The 12878-nt window shown below is 44.2% G+C and overlaps 2 protein-coding genes across 5 annotated transcripts in view; one reads left to right on the forward strand and one right to left on the reverse strand.

The window, feature by feature from the left end:
- The window catches only part of LOC100122344 (coiled-coil domain-containing protein 63), a 19231-nt gene extending 9389 nt beyond the window's left edge, over nt 1-9842 (reverse strand). Inside the window, exon 1 of one of the 2 annotated variants that reach the window (XM_008218852.4) lies at nt 9676-9842. The gene's annotated coding sequence lies outside the window, so the exon portion shown is untranslated. The remainder of the gene's footprint in view (nt 1-9675) is intronic. The other variant, XM_008218854.2, reaches the window with a different exon arrangement.
- The window catches only part of LOC100122330 (bicaudal D-related protein homolog), a 35112-nt gene that overhangs the window by 4739 nt on the left and 17495 nt on the right, over nt 1-12878 (forward strand). For all 3 annotated transcript variants that reach the window (XM_008218859.2, XM_001605883.6, XM_008218858.4), the window contains exon 2: nt 1118-1566. In XM_008218859.2, the coding sequence (XP_008217081.1) occupies nt 1330-1566 (237 nt within the window). In that variant the 5' untranslated portion in view covers nt 1118-1329. The remainder of the gene's footprint in view (nt 1-1117; nt 1567-12878) is intronic.

Consider the following 12878-nt stretch of genomic DNA (forward strand, 5'->3'; position numbering starts at 1 on the left):
GTAATCCACACACAAACGTAACCTTCTCCTAACAATACCTATACCTATATCTACTCGGTCTTGGAGCTCTTTCTCTTTCGGGGGAGAAGAGAGAGAATCGCTGCAGGGATAGGTCTCGTCGCCGCCGTGCGATAGCGCTGGGCTATTTTCGAGCGATAAATATTTATGGCGCACGCCCGCGTATAATTTTCGTGTGCACCGCGCGGAGTTGCGCAATGCGCCTGTCTCTCTACTCGGGATAGAGTGTAAGTACCGAAGGCTGAATGCTTTTTTTCCTTCTCTTCATTGGCGGGCGATCGAATTGTGGTTTATTAATTCCAGAGTCGTGGAACGCGTTTCGTGACGATTACTCGGAGTTTTGTAAGAGAAAGAGATGAGCAAATTGGTGAACTATCGGCTCTTTGGGTTAATTGAATTTAAGTCGGGGGAAGAGTGGAGTTTAATGAATTGTTGTTGGTTTGTTGTAGAAAGTGTTTTTTATACGCTCACATCTTCTGATGTAATTCACTTTTTTTTCGCGTCGTAGAGCATTTGTTCGCCGTAGATGGAAATCATTAGGGCTAAATATAGATTGTACGAGAGAGTATTTACTACTTGTTGTAATGACATAAAGTTTAAAAGATTTTGCAATAGTCGTGCATGCTTCTTCTCTGTTTTTAAATTTTGCATATAGCTAAGTGCAAGTCGTAAAATGTTGAATTGCAAATTTCAACTCCACCGAAACTCTAGAATCGTCTCGTCTCATAGCTACGGATTAATCGCATAACCGATTCAAGAGATTCAATCCACTTTACCCACGAGACCAACATAGGCATACCCCAACTTGCGTAACACTTATTTATAATGCACAGGAAGTAAAATCTTCGCCAGTTTCTAATAAGAAAGTTCAGACCTAAAACAAATACACGACCGCGCGCATTAATCTCGATTAAGGAAAAGTCGTGACCGAATGCCTCAACTTTTTCGGTGCAATATCTTCCCCATATCCTCGATGAACTTGCAGTATTCGATCACGACTACGTACTCCATTGACATCGATTTGAATCATCACCTCAAAAGCACCTCGTCACTCGATAAACCACAACATTAAAATCCTCTTCTCTCTTCTCTTTTCCAGCTCGTCATCAGCCATCAGCACTACACCACAGGCCATGGCATCGAGCCGTTATGTTACGACGCGTCCATCCAAGGGCGCGCCGAAGAAGCTTTCCCCTTTGGCTTCTTGGTGCGAGAGCAGCTAACACGAGTCCGATAAACTGAGTCCCCGAATTCAGCACCATTAGCGCAACGACGAGAAAACGCAAAGGAGGCGGCGGAGGAGACGACAAGATGTTGCCGCGAAAGGAGGGCCACTACGAGCCCTACGCGCTCGAGGACATGATATCGAGTTTGCAAACTCGCGGCGCTTCGATCGAGGATCTCAGCGAGGACCCGATGGAGCTGCTGAGACAGCGAGAACGAGACCTGGTGCTCGCTGCCGAGCTCGGGAAAGCTCTGCTCGAGAGGAACCAGGAACTCACCAGGCAGAGCGAACAGCTGGCCGAGAACTACGCCAACAAAGTCGAGGTTAGTGTCTCTTTGATGTGCTGCTTATTTTGATTTTGAGGTTGGACCGATTTTATTTGAATTTCCCGCGCGGTTTTACACACTGAACGCTTTATATTTTCAGGTAATCGATTCGAATATTTATGTATTGAAAAATTTCGAAAGCAGTAAAAGTGCACGTATGCACACCCATACGAAGCCATTAAACAAAGTAATTGACGTATAAAAACTCTCCACTTCAGGCAGGCGCAAAACTTCTCTCTCTCTCTCTCTCTCGAATCTAAAATTCGCGCTCGCACTTCTTCAACAAGATAAATAACCGTGCACGGCGCTCGCGCCAATTATAACACCATACTGGCCATAAAGCGCACATCCGTAGAAAGCTATTTGAAATGAAATGTCAATTAAGGCAGCTACGCAACGGAGAGAACAAGAGTAGAAAAAAAAAGTAACAAACGAATCTGATGCGCGCAGCCTTCTTTGTCTTCTTAACGGTCTGATAAAGGAAAAATGCAGCGCGCAGGAGCTCAAAGTGCAGCGTCGTTCTGGAAAGTGAATCGGAAAGAAAATAACGAAAGTCCTTGTATTATTAGAGACGCAGGATCTTGTTACACCGCGAAAAAATAACATGTATACGCATACACGTTTCACTTTTGCGTGTTGAATTGGAGCGCTGGTTATCTAATTGCGCGATTGTGAGTGAAAACGCTTTGACCGATCGCTGCAGGAGACTTGTAAAACGTTAATTAAAAGTTCGTTAGTCGCACGTACTGCAGGCAGTGACGCAAGTGCAAAAAAATGAGCGGTATTAGGGTAATGCCATTCGAATGGCTTGGTGTAATGACGGGATGGCGTTGAGCGCTTCCTTGATTAAGATTGCGGAGACGATTAATTATATCATTACACGGTGGCTTTTCATTAACGTCCATTACGCGTTGGATGAAATTAATCAATAATAAGCTGCGTCAAAGTTCAAAGCTCCCTTCTATCAACACGATATCTCTAATTTTTCGCTCAACTTCTTCTCAAAGACGCACGTGTACACACTCAAAGAGGCTTACCTACGCTATAGACTCGGACTAGCTCGGAGCAATCGATGAAAGTGTCATTTGCATGCGAGAACACAGTAGCAGATATACGTATCTATAGCCGCACGATTCTTCGCCGGCATATAGCAGCAGCTTATCCCCTTTACACAGCGCACGTGATTTGTTCGCCTACGACCAGTCGTACACATAGACATCTCTCTGGTAGACCGTCTGCGGTGTAGCTAAGTAGCTATATACAGTCGCGACTGCGCGCGATATATGGTTTCGGATGAAGAGCAAGAGAGAAAAGAGACGCTGTCTAACGGCGACGGACGACTAATCGGATTCGAGAGAGAAAGGCGAGTCGGGCACGTGTGTGCTGCACGTTTGGATTGTGCGATTTTTTTCGTTGTTTTGTTTCGGTTTCAAAGTGGTCGATCGAAAGGTTGATTCGATTATAGCAAGCGAGAATTTGAGTATAAAGAACGAAGTTTATTTTCAAGCTGTATAAATTGTAACGATTTCAACGCGACATTCCACGGAGAGAGATCTATAATTCATGGCATTATACAGGCTGTCGCCGCGCGCGATCGAAACTCGTAATTTCCCGGCTGTCACGAGATATAATAACTCCGCTCTGCTGCCGCTGCGTTATACATGCGCCCGATCAAGCAGCCGACATTTACGTAATTCAAAACTGTACAGTCGTGTATGGAATAGTGATTTCAAATCGGATCACGAATAACCGAAACGTCGAAGTCGTTCATACTGTCGTCGTATAAAACAAGACAAGTCTAAAATTATACCCACAACACACATTGCACTCGAAGAGAGAGAGACAGAAAGACGCGCTCTGCTCGCGCGCCAGGAAAGTCACGAAAGCGTGGAAATAAGCCACTTACTTGAGCAACGTGTAAACCCTTCTCTCTCTCTCTCTCTCTCTAGCTCGTGCAACAACACAATGCCCGGCATCACGCTTCGCGGATATATGCCTCCTTGCGTGCCTACCTATATACATGCGCGCCTTCGATTCTATGAACCTTGAGTGGTCTACTCTCCGACGTGAGTATAAAATAGGTGTGCTCTTTCCTTTGCTTCCCCGCGAGATGGCCCCTAGTTAGTTAGGCTTGAGGGCAGAAGGTATACTTATACGCGTGTATAATTAGCTGGACATTTTTGTGGGTCGCTCTACTTTTTTCGTATATATACACTATATGCGTGTGAACAAATTGTTTTCCCCTTATTCGGCTTCGGTTTTGAAGGCAAAGTTTACACACTCGAATCCAATTAGTCTGGAAACAATCAGAGGCTAGAACTATACGAGTGAAAAAAATCCCAGGCGTCGGTTGTAAAATATTTATGCACCTATATCCACGACGACGACGAAAAAAAATCGCGCGTCACACATTCGAGACAATGGTGTGTGTGTGTGCGCGCGCGCGTATACGTGGAAATGCGTTTGAGTAAAAAAGTCTTCCCGCAACATCCCGATTGCACTGATGTACATTGTCATCAAGTGCATGAAGAGAGAGACAGTTGGTTGTTTTTTTTTTTTTTTTTTTTAATACGCGGAAAGCGTGTGCGAAATAGCGCGGTGTTTTATATGGGATATTGTTTGCGTTTTGTTTGTACAGCTGTCGAGGGTAATTACTGTGTTTGGCTATAAAAATAAACTTTATGCGGAGATGGTGTGTTTTGTAAATGTTTGCGTTGCTTTTTAACGATTTTAGTCGCCGTGACCTGTAGAGAGAAAAAATAATTTTATGTATGTCCGATGAGATTGTTTTCATACTAGATTGCTTTTTCGTATTGGACTGTATACAAGTATAATTCGCTTACGGCCGCGATGTAATTGGTTCGTTACGTAAACGAATATAGCCGATTTATTTTACTCTTGCTCATTTTCCATTGAGGCGTTCGAAAAATTCCTTAATTATATTCATAGATCGTTAACCGTCTGCAAATATCCTGTATTCCACTATAAAAATCTTTGAATAAGCTTTCACTTTCTACAGAAATACGAGCAAAAGGTCATTTGCATTATCCTTCGAACAATGACCGAATGCCGTAATTACTTTTTTATGCATAAAGACTACTTAATAAACTTCGAAGAGAAATAGTGGCTTCGTACAGCATAACTCGCGCTTAATTATTAAAATAAAAAGTAAAAATGAAAACACGTGAAACCCTCGAATTAAAAAAAAAGGAAGCCACATTACAATCCAGATAGGCATCGTACTTGCGACAGTCGGCCTCTCGCGACGCTTCTCGCAACCGCCGCGGCCCCTTATAATACTACTATAGGAACGAAAGCGTAGCCTTTCGTGCCGCTAATTCGAATCTCGTTCCTCTATTGAATTCACCCGAGGACGTTCAATTAGCTTAAAAATCGGACGTCAATCGTTTATCCTTACTAAAAAGCGTCTGATACTACACTGCAGCCATTGTTCGCGAGAAAATAAGCGATTTGGAAAAAGAGACGCCTCGATTTAAATTGCTTTTGTTTACGATTCGAGACGCGACGGTCATCTCTCTCTCTCTCTTTCTTTTTTTTCGAGAAAAACTAATTTCCAGAACTCATTCGAGCAAACACAGAGCGGCGTTATCTTCGCGGAAATAACGAGCGCTCGTCGTCGTCGCGAATATAATAATCGCTGCACCGAAATAATAACATTGCGACAAAAGCCGCTCGGTTTTAATTACTCCGGAAATTCGCGCTGCAACGACGCTCCTCATTAATAAACTTTGTGCGACGATGAACAAAATTTCGAAAGTCCCGCCGAGAGTCGAGTGTAATTCGATTTTGTGCTTATTCTTATACATACGTATATGTATGAAAAGGTTTGAATGTCTGTAATTAAATCAAACAAATCGTTTACGATCCGGCGCGTGTTACACTTATGTCTCGTCTGCTTATTTCTGCTGCGGATGAAAAAAGCCTAGAAGTGCGGGGGCAGTCGCTGTGACGAGAGAAAGAGCTCGCTAGAGACTGCATATCTAATTCCCTATGATGGTATTGTAATGAATCGGGTGTACACGTATAATCAATAGCCAATCTCACCGACGGTTGGAAAACGCGGGAATTTTAAAATTCATCGCGCAGTTCCGCGTTTATCTGATTATTTACGTAAGTCGCATTGATTCAATTTTCCGAATTAAATTATGTACAATGTTATAGCTGGGTTTTTTCTTCTGTTGCGTAACTTTCACGCGGACTCGCGTACGCATTTTTATTTTAACGCCAAGTGTGCAATTCGCGGAGAAAACTACGTTGCCATTCAATTAGCCTTTTACACCGACTACTTCATACACGAATGAGGCAATGAATAATTCGCGCAAGGGGGAAAAGAGGGAGCGACGGTTCCGCTAATTGAGAGATTCAGTTCGAGCTCAGGAATGCAAAACAGGTCTGCCGCGCGCGATGTGTGCAGAGAATTGCAGTAGAAAGTCGCTCAGCTGATTTTTGAAATAGCCCCCGCGCGAGTATCGCGAGGAATAATCGCCAAATTCCCTGGAATTATTGCGCGCGCGCTTTCAAAAGTAGTTCGTGTGTGTATAAAAATTGGCGTGTAATGTGTGTCATCATCCTGTTCCTACATATAACGCGTAATAACATATCGCGCGGCTCGGGTGTTTCAAAAGAATAATAGAAATCCGTAGTCGGCCGAATTGTACTTTTCCTTTTCCCTCGAGCGCATCTGCCGTAAAATAAAAGAGCTACAAATTTTACGACTCGATGCAGAATCCGTATAAAACGATCGTTTCGTTCCGATAGCCTAATCCGACGATAAAATGTACCTTTACGACAATTTCTCCTGCAGACTATGTACTCGTTAAAACAAAGTGTACCGCCGCGCATTAATTACCGCACTACGGGCTTCCACATCGGGAAAAAAACGATAAATAATCGCGATGGAACGTCGATTCCGTCAAAGCCGCGAGCGTGAGAGAGAGAGAGATGATGAAGCGTGTCGAGTGCGAAAAGTGGCGCGAGCTCCAGTTTTTCGCGGGAGATTATATAGAGGTGTAGGTGTAAACTCGTTGCACAATCATTATCTCTCTCTCTTGCGGTGAAACGCTTCTTCCATTGTTTATACGACGTGTATATAGTTGTCATGTGTGCGTATTCGTTATCCTGTTCTGTGCATGAGTCAGAGCTGGTACTTGATTAAAAAAACTCGCGAAAATTGATTTCGAGAGAGATTTTACCTGGAGATTTGCGCACGATGAATCACCAGCTCTGAAGTGTATTGACGCAAAATCGAAAGCGTTAGTCACATGGATTGAACTTGCCTCTGGCCGCGTCGTGTTGAGATTATATCATTGCATAGTCGATTACTTTCTATAGAGTTTACACACACTCGCGTGGCAATGAAGAAACGTCCAACTTCAAAAGACTCAATGCCACACACTCGGCTGCAGATGCGCTTGTACAGCCTGACAGGCTTATGATCGATCGGACGTAACACTCATTCCGCAAATTGCGCATCACACTATCGCGATTTGCATACAAATCGTTCGAGTAGCATCCCAAAGTGAGTGATTAAAAATTAGCTTTAAAATTCGTCGGCGCCGAGAGAATTAGGCTTAACGACGCCATTAGCGGCTGCACTATAAGGAGAGCTCCGCGCATGACGAGATAATTAGGCGAAGCAACGTAATAAGGCTGCTCTATTCAGAGCCGTCTTCTTCTTCTTTCGTATACGGATTTTGAATTCCGAGCGCTTTTACCTGATGATGTGCCATTGTCGAGAGTGCGGGATTTACTCGGTTGCTCGTATACGCGACTCGTTAGAGCGAGGAAATCAAGGTTTTGCATGAGATTATCGTCTTGAGAGAGAGGAGACCGTTCCAGATTCGTCTGCGGCAATTAGCCTGTGACAGAATTATTTAGCACAGAGGTAAATAATTCTGTCGGAATGTCGGCAGTTATTAGTCGAACGATAATTGCTTCCTGTTGCACGTGGTGGATATGCTTGCGAAGGTTGCCGTCGTACGCGCTGTACGTGGACCGTTTCTTCTTGTATTACAAGAAAAAGCGTTTTTATCGCCGCATTAAAATATATAACGAAATTCGCCTATAGGGATTTTACTTTCCGCGAATGTAATCACGTTGCTCTGCTCACCTTCACCTTTCGTCCGTACCATACACACACCCACACACACAAAAACCTCGACTCATCAATCATCGCACACACATCTCTCCTCGCTAAGTAAAAATTACCAAATAGACCCTCATCTCGCGCGTCGCGTCGTGTGTTTCGCAAAGCGACGATATAATAATCGCGATGGAAAAAAAGAGTATACACACAGCTCGCGAAACATTTAAGCGCGAAAGAGCCGAGTATATTGCGACAGTATATTGTACAGTTGCGCGCGCGCATGCGTTTAAGTAGGCTTCGGCTAATGCGCGGCCAGCACCAAGCGGTTTCCCAACTTGAGCGAGTAAACTCGCGGCTGTTGTTTCAGAAACTCGTCTGTTATACGTATTAAAAAGAAAATGGAAAAGCGAAGTTAATCGCGTAATCACGGAAATCGTGTGTGTACGTACAGGAAAGTCGATCTCCCTGACTCCCGGAAGCTCTTGTGCGTTCGGGAAAAAAATCGGCTAACGAGGAGGACGAAATGGGGGAGGGGGGGGGGGAACAATGTGCTGGGAAATCCGGAGCAGGGTCGGGTTACACGAGGAAAAGAGGAGTCTTATGAAGGAGGGGGGGGAGATCGTTTGCATATAGTTCGTTAGCGTTGTATGTGGAAATTGGAAGTCGGCGGTGCACCGAGAGAGATATTGACCTTCGTGTGAAGTTTGAAAGATTATTATTAGTTGAGGATGAAGAGAAAAAGTTTTATTCGACGATCTTCCATTTTAGGTCGACGAGAGCTAGGACGAGAAGCAAGAAATTTATACACAGGATGTACTAAAACTTATAGGAATCAAGATTTATTTTACACACCGGCGCGAAATTAATTACTCCAGAGATTTCACATCCATTTGCTCGATAGAACAACGCCCGCGATTCATTTTTCCAGTCTATGTTAATGGATCGCCGCAACAATAAATAAAACCACGATTACAAATCATATAACGCAAATTAACCGCGCGTCTTAATTAATAGCTTCTGCGGTTAGCACATTCACTTTATTAGCGAAGTGTCTTGATGAATCGCCCGGTTTCTTACATTGTAAGTATGCCGCGAAGAAAAATTACGTATACGCCCGTGTGTGTATCTAGGCTTTTTCACCTTCAAAATACACAATAAGCTCCCGTCTCTACTTATCTCTCTTTCTCTTCGCTCCGGCGAAGCATAAACTTGCCCCTGTTCCCGGAGAGATTCAGACTAAGCGATTAATGGAACATTGAGAAAACTCGCGAAGATTCTTGTAATAGCAACATAGAACAATTACTCGCTATTTTTTCTCCTCTTCTCCTTCGTTTACAACCCAAGCGGATCCTCTCTTTTATCGCTTTTCCCGATGACGATAGCCGCTCTGGTGTGCTTTTGCAACTCTCGAAAGCGAGATGCATGTATATTCTAGCGAAAATTCGTGGTATGAATAATTTACAGGCGCTAAAACTCCGGCGAAATGCATACGGGTTAACAATAAAAAAAGAGTACTTTCACCCGAAGATAGATCCGGAGGTTATACACTGAATGCAAAAATTTTAATGCATTTTCTGTATGGTATTCCGGGAAAGGTATCGCGTACAACACACGCCTTGGAAGTAACGTGAAATCTCTCATTGTTTATGTTGAAAAAATCGCGCGCGGTTCTGTTAACTCGTTGCGTTCAACATATTCACATGGATTCAAATGCTCGTGCGAATATGGCATTACGCACATGCGCCAAATTTTCATTTAACTTAGGTGTACCTTGCAAAATGGATTTTTCTTATTTTTTCATATAAATGACGCAAACATCGGCTCTCATTTCTCACGAGAAATTTGCGTCAGCACAAAAATGGCCAACGATCCTTCATCTCTTCTATACTCGAAGATAGCAATCAAAATAGAGTACATCAATCACCATAAAAACCGCGATGAAAGCGCGATAGGACGACTGAAGCGCATCACAAATCAAACACAAAAACTCTCGACCATACGTTACGCAATCTCGATCTCCCAGGAGGATTTCCCGTCTCTTACGCGCAACAACCAACTGTCCTCCCGCGCTGCAGCATCATCCCGTATTACAACTTTTTAAAGCCTAATTGCGCTATTCCCGGTCTAATTTTCACTCGAGAGCCGCTTCTTCCGCTTCTCTTCCTCATTACTGTCGTCCTTTTGTTTAGCCAAGAGAGACGCCCCGGGGAGTTAGTGTGAAGTTGCGCAGGCTTTAAATTGTTCATTTTTTTCTTCTTTTCTGGAGTGCGATGCTCGGGAACTTCCAGTGCGTTGGCGGCGTGTATAATTGCCAGGCAATTTGCCCGGTTAGGATTTTCACACTCGTCGGTAGCGTTTTCCGGATAACCGTTACTAGTTCTTTTTTTCAAGTGCGTCCACGTTATTATTTGACGTAAGAGCGTTAACCAAATCGGTTAAGCGCGAGTCTCTAATTTTTCTCCGCCGTATGCATCTCCATAAACGCATCGAAGCGTTTACGCAAAAAGCTTTACGTAAAATGAATCTCCCGCTTTCGCGGCGGCTTATGCGCAAGCACGCCTCTCTCAAAAAAAGCGTCTCATCCTTCGCGATGCAAATTTCCAACGGCGCGTTGTTTTTGCGCAACTTTCCAAACGACCTTCCTTACATCTCCACACGTTTTTTTCTTTTCTTTTTTCCATCAGCGACGGCTCGATTTTTTCCTCATCCCGATCCACACGCGGCAAAGCAGCTCTTCCCGTCGTTATCGCAACACTCAAAGCGTGTCAGAGTTCCACAAAGTCAAGTGTGCGCGAACGTAACGGTTCTTTCCTGCGCATACGCATTCATTCTTCTCGCTCGTGTTTTTCTCCTCCTCATTGTTTATCCCTCTCCGTATATACTTTTCGAGGCTCCAGCAACAAAGGAGGATCAAACAGAGCTAGGGTATAACTAGGTTTGTTTTCTCTGTCAAGGAATTGCGGTCTGGTTATGGCTGCGGAGAAAAATGATAACGATCGCCGAGATGCCCGTAGGATGAAGTCGTTGGGGTATATAACGGGCGAGAGTGACCGGTATGGTTAATTTAGGTATTTGTATTATCCTTCTATAATAACTCGACGCTGTGTAGCACACGACTTCGCAGTAACTCGTCCTGCAAACGCAGTCAAACTTTGTTACCATTTCCACCGAAGCATACCGGCCACGAGCGATCATTAGAGGCGCGTATTCCTTTTTATTCGCGTGTACTCTTTGCGGTCGACGGAGGATGCATCGAGGCTACGACGACGAGTTTTATGGGCCGTGCGCAAGCGAGGAAGAAGAACAGCCGGATGGGTATGAATGAAAACTCGCCGAGTTTGCGTGCCCCGTGGCTTTCGTGCGCAGGATTATGGGGGAGTCGTTGTAGGAGAGTTCGATGAAGGGTTTTTATTGGTTTTTACTATTGTTGACCCGGTGCTCGTTTCCTGCTTGGTTAAGTTTTTATTTTTAATCGCTGTTTCGAGAACTTTTGTAGAAAGAGTCCAGAATCGATCTTGGCTCGGCGCGTGCGTACATCCGAGCAGACGCAGTGTCTCTCTTCAAGTGTATCTATACGTAAAGACGCATGTTTTGTTCACGCTGATGTTATTGATTATCAGTGTACCTAGAGCTATTCTTAACGCGCGAAGAATAAACCGATGACTTCATTGAGAAATTTAAATTAAAGATTAATGAAGTTTATTTTACAACAAGAATATACCATAAACTTGTAATTACGTTGTACAAACACAGCTCTCTCGAGACGAGCGTATTTTATAAGTGCTCGATGATGCTTGAAATAAAGTATTTTATACAAGGATTTCCGTATTTGAAATACGCCGCTGTTATATAATTACAAACGCTGCCACTGATTCACGCCGTGATTCAGTCTTTGTCAATATACCTCCACTTTTTTTCGCGTCCTAATTGCTAAATTTTTCGAAGAATCCTTGCAACACGATCTACTTCGAAATAAGTTTATCATTGAAAATGCGACCGAGCTAAGAGATTCATTATACACGAGTTACCTTCATCGTCGCAATAACTCTCGGAAATATTACCACTAAGCTCGCATGCACTTAGACCCCGAAAATTGCGTTTTCAACTCGGAATCTCAATCCTTTGCGCAATGGCACACTCCAAAACATTGCCCAACTCAGCTGCTCCTCTGACCTATACGCAAACTCTCTACTCGCAATATAACAAAACGCCCACGCTTCTGCTCTATATTTCGCTTTCTCTTCCTCTCCTGCAATTCGCCTTTCCCAATCCGCACTTCCAACCACTCGCAGTAGTCGTTATCGCCCGCTAAACAAGCCAGTTAATCCGCTGCGAAGTCTAATTTTTCAATCAACGCGCGCAGGAGAGAATATTCCCAGGACAGGAGCTCGTCCCGTTAGACACCTCTCGGTCGTTGCATCACACTCTACATTGAGTTGTTCCACGTCGTGAGGAACGCGACCGTGAGTCATCCGTCACACAAAAGTCGTCCCTTTCTCAAGCTCCGGTGTATACCGATCGCTCGAAAATCGGCGTGTGATTTCGCAAGGTGTATACTACTACTGGGTTCACTCGGTTGCGCAACGCGGTCAGGAGTTCTGGGGGTTGGGAACGAGGATGTGCATATTTGGGCGAGAGATCGACGATGATAATGCGGGAATGACCGAGAAGAGGTGCTTGACCTGGTTCGCTGTGGGAAAATCGGCTGCTGCTCTGTCACATAATCGCGGTTTTATGGATTCGAGCTTCTGTACAGACGATGACGACGACGACGACGACGTCTGATCGAGTGTTATACCTACTACTGTTTGTAACGGATTCGTACGTCAGGTCGGCAGACGTACGCGAGTTATGCTACCGGTCTAATTGCAAATTAATTACGAGTCAGCCGATGATGGAGGCCTTTTCGACTTTACTTAATAGGTTACGTGCAAAAAGACGCTCTCAACTGTATCGCTGCTGCGAGTTCTCGAGAATTACGCTATCCCGCTGTTCAGTTTTACCGCAATATTTTTCTTTTCTTTTCGAGAAACGACGATGAGTGAGAAAGTCGCTTCGTTAAGTAATGTACCAGCTCCATTGTGCGACGAAAGGCTCTTCCGTTTTATGACTCGGCGATTATTTTCGTTCGCGCTCTGCAGCAGCGCCAGAAGAGCCGTTTCGTTTTTTTTGGAAAATATCTTCAGGTGTAAAGAGCCAGACG

Source organism: Nasonia vitripennis, chromosome 5 (assembly GCF_009193385.2).
Source record: "Nasonia vitripennis strain AsymCx chromosome 5, Nvit_psr_1.1, whole genome shotgun sequence".
Taxonomy (NCBI): Eukaryota; Metazoa; Arthropoda; class Insecta; order Hymenoptera; family Pteromalidae; genus Nasonia; species Nasonia vitripennis.